This window comes from Onychostruthus taczanowskii, unplaced genomic scaffold (assembly GCF_017590055.1).
Source record: "Onychostruthus taczanowskii isolate IOZ18803 unplaced genomic scaffold, ASM1759005v1 scaffold5, whole genome shotgun sequence".
NCBI classification, from domain to species: Eukaryota; Metazoa; Chordata; class Aves; order Passeriformes; family Passeridae; genus Onychostruthus; species Onychostruthus taczanowskii.
In genome coordinates this window covers 17,397,978-17,412,153 of record NW_024502568.1, presented here as the reverse complement: position 1 = coordinate 17,412,153, position 14,176 = coordinate 17,397,978, and the positions used below count along the sequence as shown (strand labels likewise).

Sequence of the window (14,176 nt, the reverse complement as noted above, 5' to 3'; positions counted from 1 at the left end):
TGCTTGGAAACAAAGCACACAGATGATTTTACCATTCCAAAAATGTATAAACAGGGGATGCCTTGTTTGCCTTTTCCTACAGAAAAGGCCACGTCAGCAGAAACGTGTTTAATACCTGCTTGCACAATTTGGGAAAAATGAGATAAATAGAAAGCCCTCAAGGAATCCAGGAATAAAATGGGCTGTGGGGTTTCTGTATGGAGAAATCCTCTTTTTGGGACCCAAGAACACCAGGGCATTGCTGCCATAAACACTAATCTTGTTCAATTATTTAAATTTGATCCTAATTAAAATATTTTTTTTTTAAATCCAGCTAAAGAAATGCACCCACACTGCTGTTCCAACTACCCCAAAATTCCATTTTACTACAGCAATTATGGATTGCCACTATTTACTATCCTGGTACAACCAGAATTATTAATTATTAATTATTTACCATGCCTCAGGCTTGAAGCTATTTTAAGGAGCTGTTATTTCCCAAATTCCGATTGCAAAACATCCCGTGTTGCAATTAGACAAGAGTTACAGCTTTTAAAGACTCTGATCAAAGAGCAGCGACATGATGCAATTGTTTAGATGTTTCCAAGGAGACTTAAAAAGCCAGAAAACACCTGGTGGTTTTAAGAGGTCCTCATGGGAGTTCTTAAACACAGAGCTGGAAATTACACAAATGCCTCTGTGGTTTCTGAGTGTTTTCAGCCTTGCAAATTAACAGAATCTCTTTAATACCTTTGATAATTTATTAGCTCCTGCTGCAAACCCCTAAGCAGCAAATCCCTGATGCCACCAATTCTGCAAATGCATTGCTGCCTGTTACATTTCTGTGCTGCATCACTCTAATTATTGATCTGAGGTGCTGAAAGCAGCTTGAAAAGTTCCTCTTCTGCCTGAAATCACAATATTTTGCCACGTTTACATCCCACAGACACGATTCATCAACGCATATAGAACTACATAAGAACATAACTATAATATATAATAACTATATGAGATATAACTAGTACACTATACAATTGCTAGGAAATAAAATAACTGTAATATAACATATAATAACTATAATATATAAAATAACTGTACTCTAATACTATATACTATAATATAGAATAACTATAGTAGTTACAGATATATCTACATAAAACAATAATAAAAACACAATACTACACGGAATTTTTAAGAAAAGCATCATGCCCTCCTGACCTAGTAAGATTAAGAAAAAAACCCAAACCTCAAATCCACAAAACACAACCACAAGCCCCAAAAACCAAGAAAAGTCATCACCTGCCTTGGGCTGAGGGAAGACGGGACTTCCCTACGCTCCTGCCCTGCCCTGCCCAGGATGGAACAAATCCCTGCTGAAGGGGCTCATTTCCCTCTTGGGCTTTGTTGCCTCTGTCCCCGAGGAAAATTCCAGTTTCCCTGCGGGATAAAGGTTCCTGTGAGCCCCGAGGCAGCGCCCATGAATGGCTGCAGTGTTCAGTGCCAGAGCCAGTCAAGCTCCTCCGGACAATTGGTGTTTGTGGGCCATCGACAAAGGGTTGGTATCACCTCGGGGAGAAAAGTTCAGGAGAAATATAATATTTTCCCTAAACATCCACCTTTTTAGTTTCATATTTTCTCAAAAAAAAAAAAACACCTTTTTCCGTTTCTTGCTTTCTCCAAAACTCCACCTTTTTTTGTTTCGTATTTTCTCTAAAAATCCCCCTTTTTTATTTCATCCTCACACATCGATGCAACTCTCAACAACCACCACCAAAGCCATGGCGGGTCTCGAAATGAAAAGCAGGTGGGAAATGAGCTGAACTAAGTGAAAGCTACAGCTCAGCCACACTCAAGTCATTAAAAAACGAGGGCAGGTCTTGCTCTGAAAATCAATTTTTATGGCAAAGTATTTTATGCACATAAAGTCACACATGCAAGGTGTTTTTTGTGTTCAGGCTCTGAGTATTCAAAGCGGAAATTCAAAGCCCATCGCTCTCACCAGCTCTGAATTCTTCCTTGGAGCTGGTTATCCTGGGAAGGGAAGAGCAGAGATGGATCCTTCAAACCCTGTTCTTCAGGTGGGATTTTCATCCCCATTCGCCCTGGGCGTCCCTCAGCCCTCACTTCAATTCCTGCTTCTCCTCATCCTGCCTTTCCCAAAACCTCTGCTCCTCCACAAAGCCACTTCCTCCCCTGGGAACTAAAAACCAACTGGCTGAAGTTTCACTCCTAATCAAATCCCCAAACCCCATCTTGCTTTATTCCCATTCCAACCTCCATGAACTTTCTGTAACCATTGTTATTCATACAGAAATCACACCTTTCCTCTATTTTGTCTTGTTCTGTTTGCTTTGATTCATTTATTTTGGTGGTAAGAATCAATTTCTTTGTGTAGACATAAACGAGGGAAATGGACATTACCAAACACTGGGAGATGAACTGGTAGAGTTTCAAACTCCTTTCCCTCATCAGAGAGAGGGAATCAAATCACTTTGAACAATAAAAAGGTCATTTAAGATGGTTAAAGGTGTCCTAAACACTGCTGGATGGCCACAAAACAGCCCAAGGCATGGTTTCTGCTCAGCTTCAGGAGATCCGATAGAAGGCACTGAATTTAAGAGTTTCAAATGCATCTAAATGCAGGAAAAATTAAAAATTGTTAAAAACCATTTACCACACTTCTGAAAAAAAAATTAGTACCCAGCTGTGACTGCATTTCTAGCTGCAAAATCACCCCCATTGCTGTGTCCCTCCCCCAGCCCTGCACAGCTGGGCACAGCTCTGCAAACGCTGTCTGGCAGGACAGTTCCTGCCTCTGCTCCTTTCCCACGCTCCGGAGCCGGTTCCCACTGCAGCTCCCGGTGCAGCCTTTGGAATGAGGGGAAAACCCCTCAGGGATGGCCTGGCCAGCCTTAAATCCCATCCCAGGAAAAGTGCACAGAGCAAAACTGCCCTGGAAGAGCCTGGTCAGCAGCAGCATCCTGCAGGGATTAACTCCTGAAAACAGGAATGTACAACTCTGCTCACAGAGAAAGGGCTCCGTGATTTTCCAAGGAAATTATTCAAGTTTCTTCCTTGGGAAATTCTGGTAAATGAGGCTAAATTTCAAGGGCAAATAGTTTGATGCAGTGCAGCAGTTCTGGAGCTTCTTCAGGACAAATTACAGCTTGAGTTACACATGCACAAAATTGAAAAATAACTTGGGCAGTTCACAGTCAAACATGCTGTCTTGAGGGGCCCAAAACTGACCCCAGGATTTGAGGTTCCTCCTTGAAAAATGCCCTATTACGACAGAACCAATTATCTCAACACCACACGCTCCTAAGTCTATTTCTAATAGTTCAAACTAGGTAACGTATGTAGGTAATTATTTAAATATAGTTCCCTGTTTCCACCTTTTCCTTTCCTCTTTGCCTTCCCAGAAATATTTAAGTCTCTACAACTTCCTCTCCGCCCCGTTTCTGCCAGGAACCAGAGCTGGAGTGGGAGGTTTGCCTGTGGAAAACAGATTAGAATTAAGTGTTAGATCTGTGGCCTTGAAATGTGCCCTCAGCTGAGTTTTTAATTTGGGCTTTTCAAGATTGATCAGCACACATGTAATTTAAAAGCAATTTGAAGCAGCAAGGTAGGGAGTTTGACTTAAAATTAATGAGCTTTTGACATCTGCAAACAAAATGATAACGTGAACCCATTTAAACTCAGGCTTGTGTTTAACAGGGAAAGCATCTATCATTTTAACATGGTTACACAAAGGCTTTTCTGCTGCTCTCCAAAAGCTGCTCCACACAATCCTGCTCTCAGCAGCAATTTGCAAACTTTGTTGTATCAGATTAGTAGAAAGACTGGCTGCAGATCAATTAATATCATTGGATAATTAAATGTTTTTAGTGACATTCTGCAGCATGATTGAAGACATTCATGAAACCCAAGTTTAATTTAACCAGACTCAGTCCCTGAGACATCTAAACCCACAGAACACGGGGTGCAAACATTATTTATGGCTTGTTTAAATCAGGATTTTACTACTCAGGAAAGGCCCAGCACTGCAGCTTTAGCAATCCACAGCATATTCCAGCAGAAACCAATACTAGGAATGCAAAGGAAAATAAATCCTCCAAGGACAACCAGCAAAGATGACAAGAATAAAGGGCAAAAGACAATCAAGATGGAATTCACCAAAAGAAACAGTGCACAGGGTGAGGAAAGGGTTAGGAGTGAAAAGTAACTGAGTGAAAACTGCAGCTGAGGAATTACAGCTCTTGCTAAAGAAATATTTACAGCTCCTTTATCAAATATCCTGCAAACCAGAGGCTCTGGAAGCAGGAATTGTCATCGCTGGCTTCAAGGTGTGATCACGCTGCCTTTCATTTACCAGAGTTAGATTTTCTTTTGGACAAAAAATTCCATTCAAAGAACCAAGGGAGGTAAGAAATTACAGGAGCAAACGCCAGGATCAAAGCAGGTGTGGTGTGAACCTCGTGGAGCTTGATCCCAGCTTTGGGAATTCACAGACAGGACAGCAGCAGCCCCTGGGACACCTGTGGGATTCAGGACCTCAGACAGGGAAGCATCAACTCTTACAACCCACCCAAATTCAACTACTCCATCCTCACCCCAACCCAATCACCCACAGCCTTGCAGAAGAGATTTCAGGATTACAATGTCCCTGGGTAGCTGCTATTCATAAGAGCCAGGAGAGAACTGGTTTTTCTTCTAGAGAAGTCTCCATAACACTAACAAGAAGAACTTCTCTCCCTCAGTAAACTAAAGAAAGACTATTCTAGAAGTAATAAACTGGCTAAAATTTTGTTTCTTTACATTGTCAGTGAGAAAGAAAAAGTAGAAGAGGAAAGCATTCTGAAAGTTTTGTTCTGATTCTTATTACTCTTTCTTTTAATTACTGTTGAAAAATTTTTCTTTATATCCTTTTAAAATTTTGAGCCTACTTTGCCTTTCTCCTCATCCTACCTCACAACAAAAGGTGAGTACACAAATGATTAACCAGCACTGAACCCCCCACACTCATTGCTGTGCTGGAAAGGGGGGTTTGAACTATTGAGTTCCCAGTTCATCCCAGTCTGGCTCAACCAAAATTGCTCTGCTGGTCTCCAAGGGTCTCCGGGATGAACCACAGCAGCTCCAGTTCAGCTCCCTCTAGAAGTGATTCCAGATGAAAGAGACTGATTTTGATGGAAGGGAAGAAAACTGAAACCCACAGCAATTAAAGGAACACCCAACCAGCAGCAAACCTGGCACCGATGGAGCTCAGCAGGGGGAGATCTTACCATGGAGGTGCAGTTGGGTATTTCATCCTAAATTATTTTCTCCACAGCAAAAAAACTTTCAAGTCAGAGGTTTATCCTCCAGCTGCCCTGATTATTGTGTCCTGATCTTTCACAAGTGACATGAGTAACACACTTTTCGCTTCTTCCCTTGCAAATCTGTTATTTGCTCTCTCCTTAAAATTCATTGTCCTACTAAACCAAAGCCTTTCCAAGTCCCCATTCTTCCCGGTGATTCCTGCTGCTGCATCCCTGTTTGTGTGTTATCTTCAGGGAACAGCTGCTCTTGGCACAGTTCCTTCTAGCTGCTGGGGCATCCTCACACTCCTGTGGGAAAGAGCTGCCTCTTCCCAACACAGAAAACCCAAAATTGTCGCTTCTATCGCTCAGATATTTTTTTTAGTTTATGTCTCATCTCACTTCTGCCAGTTTTACAGTTTTGTTTTTTTGTCAGCCCTCTTATTCTTACCAAAAAAAACTCTTGCTGTATATTAGAAAAGGAAATCTCAAATAAGACAAGCTTTCAGGACTGAGAACTTATTCTTTTTTACAGAGGGGATAAAAGTGATAGAAAACCCCAGAAGTGAGTTGTTGTACACTTCCCACTGACAATCCACAATCCACCATCACTTCAAACAACAAACTAATCCAGCATATTTCTTCCCAGTTTTATTTCTCCCCTCAGCCAGGAAACACCTTTGAACACAGACAGATCTCTGTGAGCAATTTCACTTTGCCATTTCAGCACCGAGTCAGTGCCAGCAGCCAAAGGGGAAAGGGCATTTTTGGGGCAGGGGATGTCACTGGCGAGGCATCCTCTGCAGGAAACACAGAGCATTTGGGCAGGCAGAGGGATATCAGGGATGGAATTACTGTTATTATTTTACCTGCAGCAAGTCAGCTGAATGAGCCTTAAAAATACACTCCATGATGTGAATAACTCAAAATTAAATCCTGTACAAACACTTCAACAAAATGCTGCTGCTGAGCTCCTCCTAACCGCTGCCTTATCAGTATCTCATTTCAGCTCTGGCTTACACAAGTATTAAATATATTTGTACAACACACCTAAAGAGATATCAACATTTCAGCAAGAAGTTTGGAATAAATACAGGAAGGTTTTTCTTACTGTTAACACTTAGAGCATTTAGGATTGTGCAATTCAGATCAGACAGGGCAAAAACACCAGGATGAAACCCTGTGCAGAAAGGCACAATGAGTAAAAACCACAAGATTAGAGTTTAAAAAGATGCAGAAATCCTGCACAGAGCATCCACTCCTCATTCAGCCCAAATTCTGCTGCATCACATCACAAATCAGCTCAAGCAACACCCAAATCATTCCCTGAGACAGCTCTGAGCCTAGAAAACCAGAGCCACATCCAGGGGAGCCATAAATGCTCCACCAAGACCATGCAATTCCAAACTCCTTCATAATTCATGGGGCCAATTCTCAGCACTTCCCAGGCCAGGCACAGAACGATATTGCAGCTTACAGAGGGATTCTGCTGCCATTAATATTGCAGCAGGAGATCAATAATGAAATGCCCAGCAAGGAGCAGAGAGGTGCTCAAACAGCATCCCTCAGGTCTGCCTGCTCTGCTGCTGCTTCCCAAACTGTAGGGATGCTGGAAAAATAAAGCCTCCCCAAAAAACTTGCAGCCTCCCCCCAAAAAAGCTGTGGCTTTCCCCCAAAGAAACCCACAGCCTGCCCCCATCAAAAAAATGCAGCCTCTCCAGAACAACTGCAGCCTCCCCAAAAAAACTGCAGCTTCCTCCTCTCAAAAAAACCACAGCCTGGCCCCAAAAACCTGCAGCCTCCCCAGGGGTGCTGGATGAGGAGCAAGTGACAACCTGGAGTCAGGTTCACCAAACCCAGCCCATTGTGCTGTTCAGAAAGGAAATGTGGTCCCTTCCTGCCAGCCCCCCTGGAAGAAGGATGGAATTGCAGCTTCTACCCAAGACATCTGTTTCCAACCTCTTCTCCTGAGAAATTGCATGTCCAGATACAGAATAATTCACTTTAAAAGCCCATGTAAAGGCAGGTTTTTTCCACCAAAACATCACCACTCATCGATGACACCACACACGGGATCTCCAGCCCTGCCATAAATCCACGTTGAGGAATATTTTGGGAACAGAGATTGAAACACAACATCACATTTACAAAATGCCAACACCATTCCCAGGAGGGACCAGCACAATGCTCAGATTCCCTAGAATTGAACCATTTTCCTGCAGAAGCTCCCAATCCTCCAGCAAGGGTTCTGTGTGCTCCCAGCAGCATAACAAACAATTCATTATTCCTTGGGATCTTCCTGCTTTTCCTCCTCCACAGCATTCCATGCTTGCTCTTTTTTATTTTCCACTGCAGCTGACCTGCTCCAAAACCTTGAACAAATTTTCCTGGCATCACCAAGCATGAAGAACATGAACACTTTGCTGATAACAAGAGCTGGAGAGGGGCTTTTGATAAGGGCATGGAGTGACAGGACATGGGGGAATGGCTTTAAACTGAAGGAAGGGCCATTTAGATAGGATTTTGGGAAGGAATTGTTCCCTGGGAGGGGGGGAGGCTCTGGCACAGGGTGCCCAGAGAAGCTGGGGCTGCCCCTGGATCCCTGGCAGTGCCCAAGGCCAGGCTGGATCAGCCTGGGACAGTGGGAGGTGTCCCTGTCCATGGCAGGGGTGGGATGGGATGGGCTTTGAGGTCTCTTCCAAGCCAAATCCTTCTGTGTTTCTGTGACAAGTGGATCTGGCTCTCAGAAAACACCAAGGACATCTGTGACAGGGCAGAATTGTGCTGACTTCCTCCAGCTCTGTTTCACAGTTCTGGCAGTTTGTCAACCCCTGTCCACTCGTTTTTCTTCACAAAACCTCTCAAACGAGCGAGAGAAAGGTCACCCAGTCACCAGCCAGAGCTCTGCTGGATCACACTCTGAAATGAACCCAGTTAATAACACAGCTCTGCAGCTTTGGGCATGACACCACCAGCTCCAGAAACCCAACAAACTCCAAAATCCCCCTCCACTGCTGCCACTGCTCTGCACCCTCCAGCTGGGAATTGCAGGAGCCCACTCTGTGCAAGGCAAGGAGCAGCTCTGCCCTCTGCCCCAGCCCCACGGGAACCTGTGTGGGACAGGGGGGTTTTACACAGGTATTGAACCTGATGGGTCCCCCAGCAATCCTCTTCCAGCTTTCCCATAATTTCAGCCCCCACAGCACACTCCTGACACCACACGGGAGCTGGGAATGCCATGGAGGGTGAGGGAAGGAGAATAAGACTAAGAAAATTCAGGGATTTTAGACAGCTCTTTATGGAAAGCCAGCCCTTACTCAGAGATGAAAAACCTCGACTGAGTTTGTTAACCCATAAATAACCATAAACATCTGAGGTGGAAAGCAAGAAAAAAATCAAACTACAAACACAACCTAGGACCCAAATGTGCTAAAATTCCCCACGTAGCACCTGAGGAGAAATTCCTGCAGCCCAAACAGCCCCAGCACCCTGCTTTAGGTACATAAAATCTCTGAGTTTATTAAAGGTGCCAGCAAAGCTTTCAAAGCAGGAATTCAGTTTCACTCTGTGCTTGGGAGAATCCCTGCATTTCAGGAATACCAAGCACAGCAATGCCTTTCTTTGGGAGCACAGCAAAGCAACCAAACACTACGCCCACACCATTTTGTTTCTCACATTATTTTCTTTCCCTTCTTCTCGCACATTTCTGAGCTCTCTCCACACATTTCAACTCGTCCTGGCACTTGAGAAGATAAATGTTTTCAGCTGAATTCGCTGTTCTGGGCGGATCCATCACCCCACAGGTGATGTTTGCATCCACACCAGCCCGGCCCCCTCCTCCTGGGGACCTCAACCTGCTTGTCCCACTCCATTCCCGCCCTGTTCTCCCCAGTGCCACCACCCCAAGCCCCACAGATTGCCCCATAAACACCTCCTTACCCCATTAAGGCTCCTCTCCAAGCCCAAGTTCCACCTGATCGAGACTAAGCCACTCCCCTCCCCATAAACACCTCCTTACCCCATTAAGGCTCCTCTCCAAGCTCAAATTCCACCTGATCAAGACCAAGCCACTCCCCCCAAACCACCTAAAATTTCCTACTCTAAGCTTAATTGGATTCATTTATCCCCCAGCAACTCCAGCTGGGGGATAATGCCCTCCAGGATGAGGAAAGCACATTTTATCCACATTTAAATCTCTTCTAAACTACACCCAGCTTCCAGCTGAACGTCATTAGTTTTCATCAGAAGTTACTTATTCTATTTATTCATTTATTTATTTATTTATTTATTTATTTATTTATTTATTTATTTATTTATTTATTTATTTATTTATTTATTTATTTATTTATTTACAAGCCCCAAACACAGCATGGACAGAAGGTACAACTGTGATGCACTTAAAAATACTTCTTTTTTTCAATTCTCTGAATCCTTGTTTCTACTTTCCATAGATTATAACATCTACGAGGAAAATAACTAAAAAAAAAAAAAAAGCCAAAAAAAAAAAGCTCGATAAGCACTGTCTTTTCCTTTCAGCTCAGCAGTGTCTACCCCATCCAAATCAGACACAGACAGCTACACAGCTGAATACACAGAAAATCACTTCACGCTATGGAAATAAGCCACATGGAGAGGAGCCTCACAGAAAAATTGGGAAAAAACCAGGAGACAGCCTTTCACAATCAGAAAACACTGTTCCATCCCACAGCAAATACCCATTAACCCTTTCCACAAAGCCGCGAGTAAAGAGAAAAATAAAATCCCGTCATGGGAAGCAGTGAAAAGCCACGTGAAAGCCAATTAATAAATGGAACAAATGGAAATAGAGGGAGTTTAAACAACACCAGCCTTGACCATGAGAGACCACAAGAGTCCGTCCGCAGCCGCCGGTCCCGCTCACTTCAGGAGGGGCTGGGTGGGAAGCGACGGCAGAAAATCGCTTTTAAAGGCGCAGCTCAGGCTCAGCCCCATCCCGGGAGGGGGGCAGAGCCCGGGGGAGCACACCTGGGCTGGATGCGCGGGGATGTCCAGGGATACCCAGGGATGCGCGGGGATACCCAGGGATGCGCGGGGATGTCCAGGGATGCGCAGGGATGTCCAGGGATACCCAGGGATGCGCGGGGATGTTCAAGAACGCCCAGGGATATCCAGGGATGCGCGGGGATGTCCAGGGAAGCGCAGGGATGTCCAGGGATATCCAGGGATGTCCAGGGATACCCAGGGATGCGCGGGGAGCCGGCCGTGCCCTTGGCGCTGCCGCTGCCGGCGCGTCCCGCATCTCCGGGGCGCCGCGCGGTCCCAGCCCCGCCGAGGAGCGCGGCCGCCGCTCCGCCCGCCCGCGCTGCCCCCGCGGCGGTGCCGCTGCCGGGATGTCGCTGCCGGGATGTCGTTGCCGGGATGTCGCTGCCGGGATGTCGCTGTCGGCGCCCAGGGCCGGCGCCGGGCAGCGCCGCGCTCTCCCCGTCCGTGCCCGGCTCGGAGCGCCGGAGCCACCGGAGCCGCCCGGCCGCTGCCGGCACCTGCGGGCGGCGGCATCCCCGCTCCCTCCCTGCCTGCCTCCGCCCTCGCTCCCTCGCTCACCTGCGCGGCTGCGGCGGCTCCGGGCAGGCGCTGTGGGCCGGGGCGGCGGCTCCCGGCAGGAAATTTCCCTCTGGCCGCCGCCTCCTGCCGCTGCCGCTGCCGCTGCCAGCCCCAGCCCGCTGCCGAGCCCGCGCTCAGCCCCAGCCCGCGCCGGCCGCCGCGCCGCCTGGCGGACACGGCCCGCACTGCAGCGGGAGCGGCCCGGCCGGGGGACGCGGCCTCGGGGCTCTGTCACCGCCGCGACAGCGACAGCGACAGCCCCGCCACCGCCGCCCCGGCACGCACCGGCTGTGCTGCCAGCGCCCGAGCTCCCTCCCCAGCTCCCCCCGAGCTCCAGCGGTGCCGCACCTGCCCGTGTCCCCTTCCATCCCGGGATGTCCCCCGCAGTGGCCCCTGGGGAAGGGACGCCCCGCAGGCTCCGTCCCCGCGCTGCCCAGCCCGCCCGGGATGTGTCGCTGCCTGCGCTCGAGGGTCGCAGCCGGGGCTGGCGGTCCCCGGTGTCCCCTCCGAGGGACAGCGAGGCGGGACGGGACACCCGAAATAGCAGCGGCAGGTGGGGAAGTAGGGCAGGAGGAGGGGATTTGCGGGAATCAGGAGCCAGCGCGGCTAAAGGCACGTCTTGGCTCCAGTCCCTGCTGCACACCTTTCCCAGAGCCAGAGGAGCCTCCCAGCGGGAGAAATCCCTGCTCCAGGGGAAATCCAAGGCATCTGAAAAGTCTTTCCCAGCGATTCTCTGTGTCGCTTTCAGACACCCCCATACCCATGCACACCGTGTTTAAGTTTTCCACAAGATGTCCCAGAGCAAGAAGAGCATCCCGGCAGGAGAGATCATCTCCTCCAGGAGAGATCCTAAAAGTTTTTCCTAAAATTAATTAAACTCTGGATTACATTCAAACCTTTCAATGGCCATACACACCTTTTCCACAAGATGTTCCAGAGCAAGAAGAGCATCCCAGCAGGAGAAATCCCTCCTCCTGGAGAGACCCTAAAAGTATTTCCCAACCTTAATGTTTCTATATTTTACTTTCAACCTCTCCCATATCAATGCACACCATGTTTAAATTTTCCACAAGAAGTCCCAGAGCAAGAAGAGGATCCCAGCAGTAGAAATCCCTCCTCCAGGAGAGATCCAAGTGATCCTAAAAGTCTTTCCTGCCCTTAAGCAAACTCTGGGTTACTTTCAAACCCCCAATGCTCATGCACAACATAGTTAAGTTTTCCAAAGACATCCCAGAGCAAGGAGAGCATCCCAGTAGAAGAAATCCAAATTCCAGGAGAGATCCAAGTGATTTTAATAAACTTTCCCAACCTTAATGATTCTCTGTGTTATTTTCCAAACCCCCACCCCCATGCAGGCAACACTTAGGTGCTCCAAAGGATATTTTGACAAGACAATTGGGGGGTGTAAAGAAAGACCCGCCAGAAGAAAAAAAAATAATAATCAGAACATCTGTGAATGTTTGTGTCTTTTGCAGGAAACTTCATCAGGGCCTAATTACGTCCCTTTGGCATCGTGTTGACAAGGAAACAGCGATTTAGTGGGGGCTGAAATCCCGTGAGCAGTGCAAGCAGGCACAGCACCAGGGAGAAGCAGGATTTTAATTAACACTTTTTTACAGATAAATGGCTATAAGTCAGTGATTTTCTCACTGGGAACCATTTGCAAAAAAAATTGGTTATTAATTTAAATGAGTCCTTATAGCCAGGAGATAAAATAAATAGAATTATTCTATGTGTTGGACAAAATGACCATATTTTCTATTAGTGCAGGAATTAAAGATACTGTTAGGCTGTGTGGTCCTGAAATTAATTAGTCATGAGACAGAAATGGGAAGCCAAGTTGTACAATAAAATTTTTAATACATTGTTTGGTGTGAAGGGATTTGCTGGAGAGGAGGGGAACATCTAAATAATATCTAAATAAACTGTGCAGTTGTGAACTAAAGCTGTAAAAAGAACATCCAATCTTCCCCACTCACGTCCATAATTGATGATTATGTTGATAATTTAGCCTCGTTAGACCCCAGCTCTGTGTCCTCCCAGTCTCATCCAGGATGCTCCAAGCCAGGTTTATGCCACTTGTGTTTTCCAGGATACATCAACGAGCTGGAGCCAACAGCCTGAGGATGATTTTTTGTTGGCTGCAGGAAAACAACCCAGTGTGACGCTCCCTGATAGAGAGCTTCAGCCAGAAATCCAGATTTAAAGTCCAGGAGTGGGATCTGAAGGATGAAATGTCTTGAAAGCCAATTTCAGATCTCCCCGGACAAAGTCTAAAGGGAATTTCTGTGCTGAGAAAGGGGAGAGGATGACAAACAAGGCTGCTCTGAGATTTGTAGCCATTTAGTAGCAATTTATTGACCTTGACAGAAAGAAGACAGAAGATGCACCAAAAAATAAACTTAAGAAAGTGGAAAGCTGAAATATTGTGCAAAAATAAGACAACAACGAGCAGCTGATCCCACGTTTATCCCAGTTCTGGGATAATCCAGTATCCCACAGGGACTTTCCTTCCTCCCTCCCAGCCCAGGTGTCTTTTCCTCTCTTTCCATCACAAATCAAACCCCTCTCAGCAGTGGCAGCTCTTTGGCAGCCCTTTCACCTTTGCTTCCAATTTTCCAGAGATGCTGCAAGGCCTCCCACGGCTCCTGGCTGGCCCCAGCCCCTGCATCCCTTCTTTGGGAGGAACATTATTCCAGCAGAATTGCTGGGAGCTTCACCCAGAGCTTCCAGTGCTCTCTGGTACCCTCTGCCTCAAGCTCAGGGAATAAATGGTAGGGAAAAGGCAATATTTGATTTTAGAAGCATTTTATTTTGGATTCCAACATGCTAACCTTGGTGGCAGTGCAGTAAATTGGTCTCCTTGCTGATGTAGTGGAAGAAAAATAAGGTTTCTTCTTATTTTATACAAGGTAAGAAATTTCCCTTTATTCCTCAGAGTTTCAATCAAATCCTGGCTGATTTCCACTATGCTAATGAAGCATTTTGTTTATTTAGGAATAAACCTTAAATAATTTTTTTTAAATTATGTTGATATATTCCTGTAAATAGTGACTTCAAAGACATCATCAAAGACTATTATTAATATAATAAATTAATCAAAACATAGTAAGAAAAGTCAGGAGAGAAGAAATCAGGAGATGGAATTGTGCAAATCCACCCCATGGGCAGGGATCCATAAAAATGCTGCTCACACCCCTCTCTTCCAAGGAGTTCCAAAGTTTTCCAAGGAGTTGCTGCAATCATTTTGCAGATCAGTGCAGCTCCACATTTCTCAACCCCAGCTCCCACGAAACCACGATGCTTTATCCCATTTC

The 14,176-nt window shown here is 46.3% G+C and overlaps 1 protein-coding gene across 2 annotated transcripts in view; it reads right to left on the bottom strand.

Annotated features, from left to right (window-relative positions):
- The window catches only part of PTPRE (protein tyrosine phosphatase receptor type E), a 91,313-nt gene extending 79,996 nt beyond the window's left edge, over positions 1-11,317 (bottom strand). Inside the window, exon 1 of one of the 2 annotated variants that reach the window (XM_041415857.1) lies at positions 11,208-11,317. In XM_041415857.1, the coding sequence (XP_041271791.1) occupies positions 11,208-11,227 (20 nt within the window). In that variant the 5' untranslated portion in view covers positions 11,228-11,317. Of the gene's footprint in view, positions 1-10,859; positions 10,876-11,207 lie in introns of those variants that run through there. The other variant, XM_041415859.1, reaches the window with a different exon arrangement.
- Between the last annotated feature and the right edge of the window lie 2,859 nt (positions 11,318-14,176).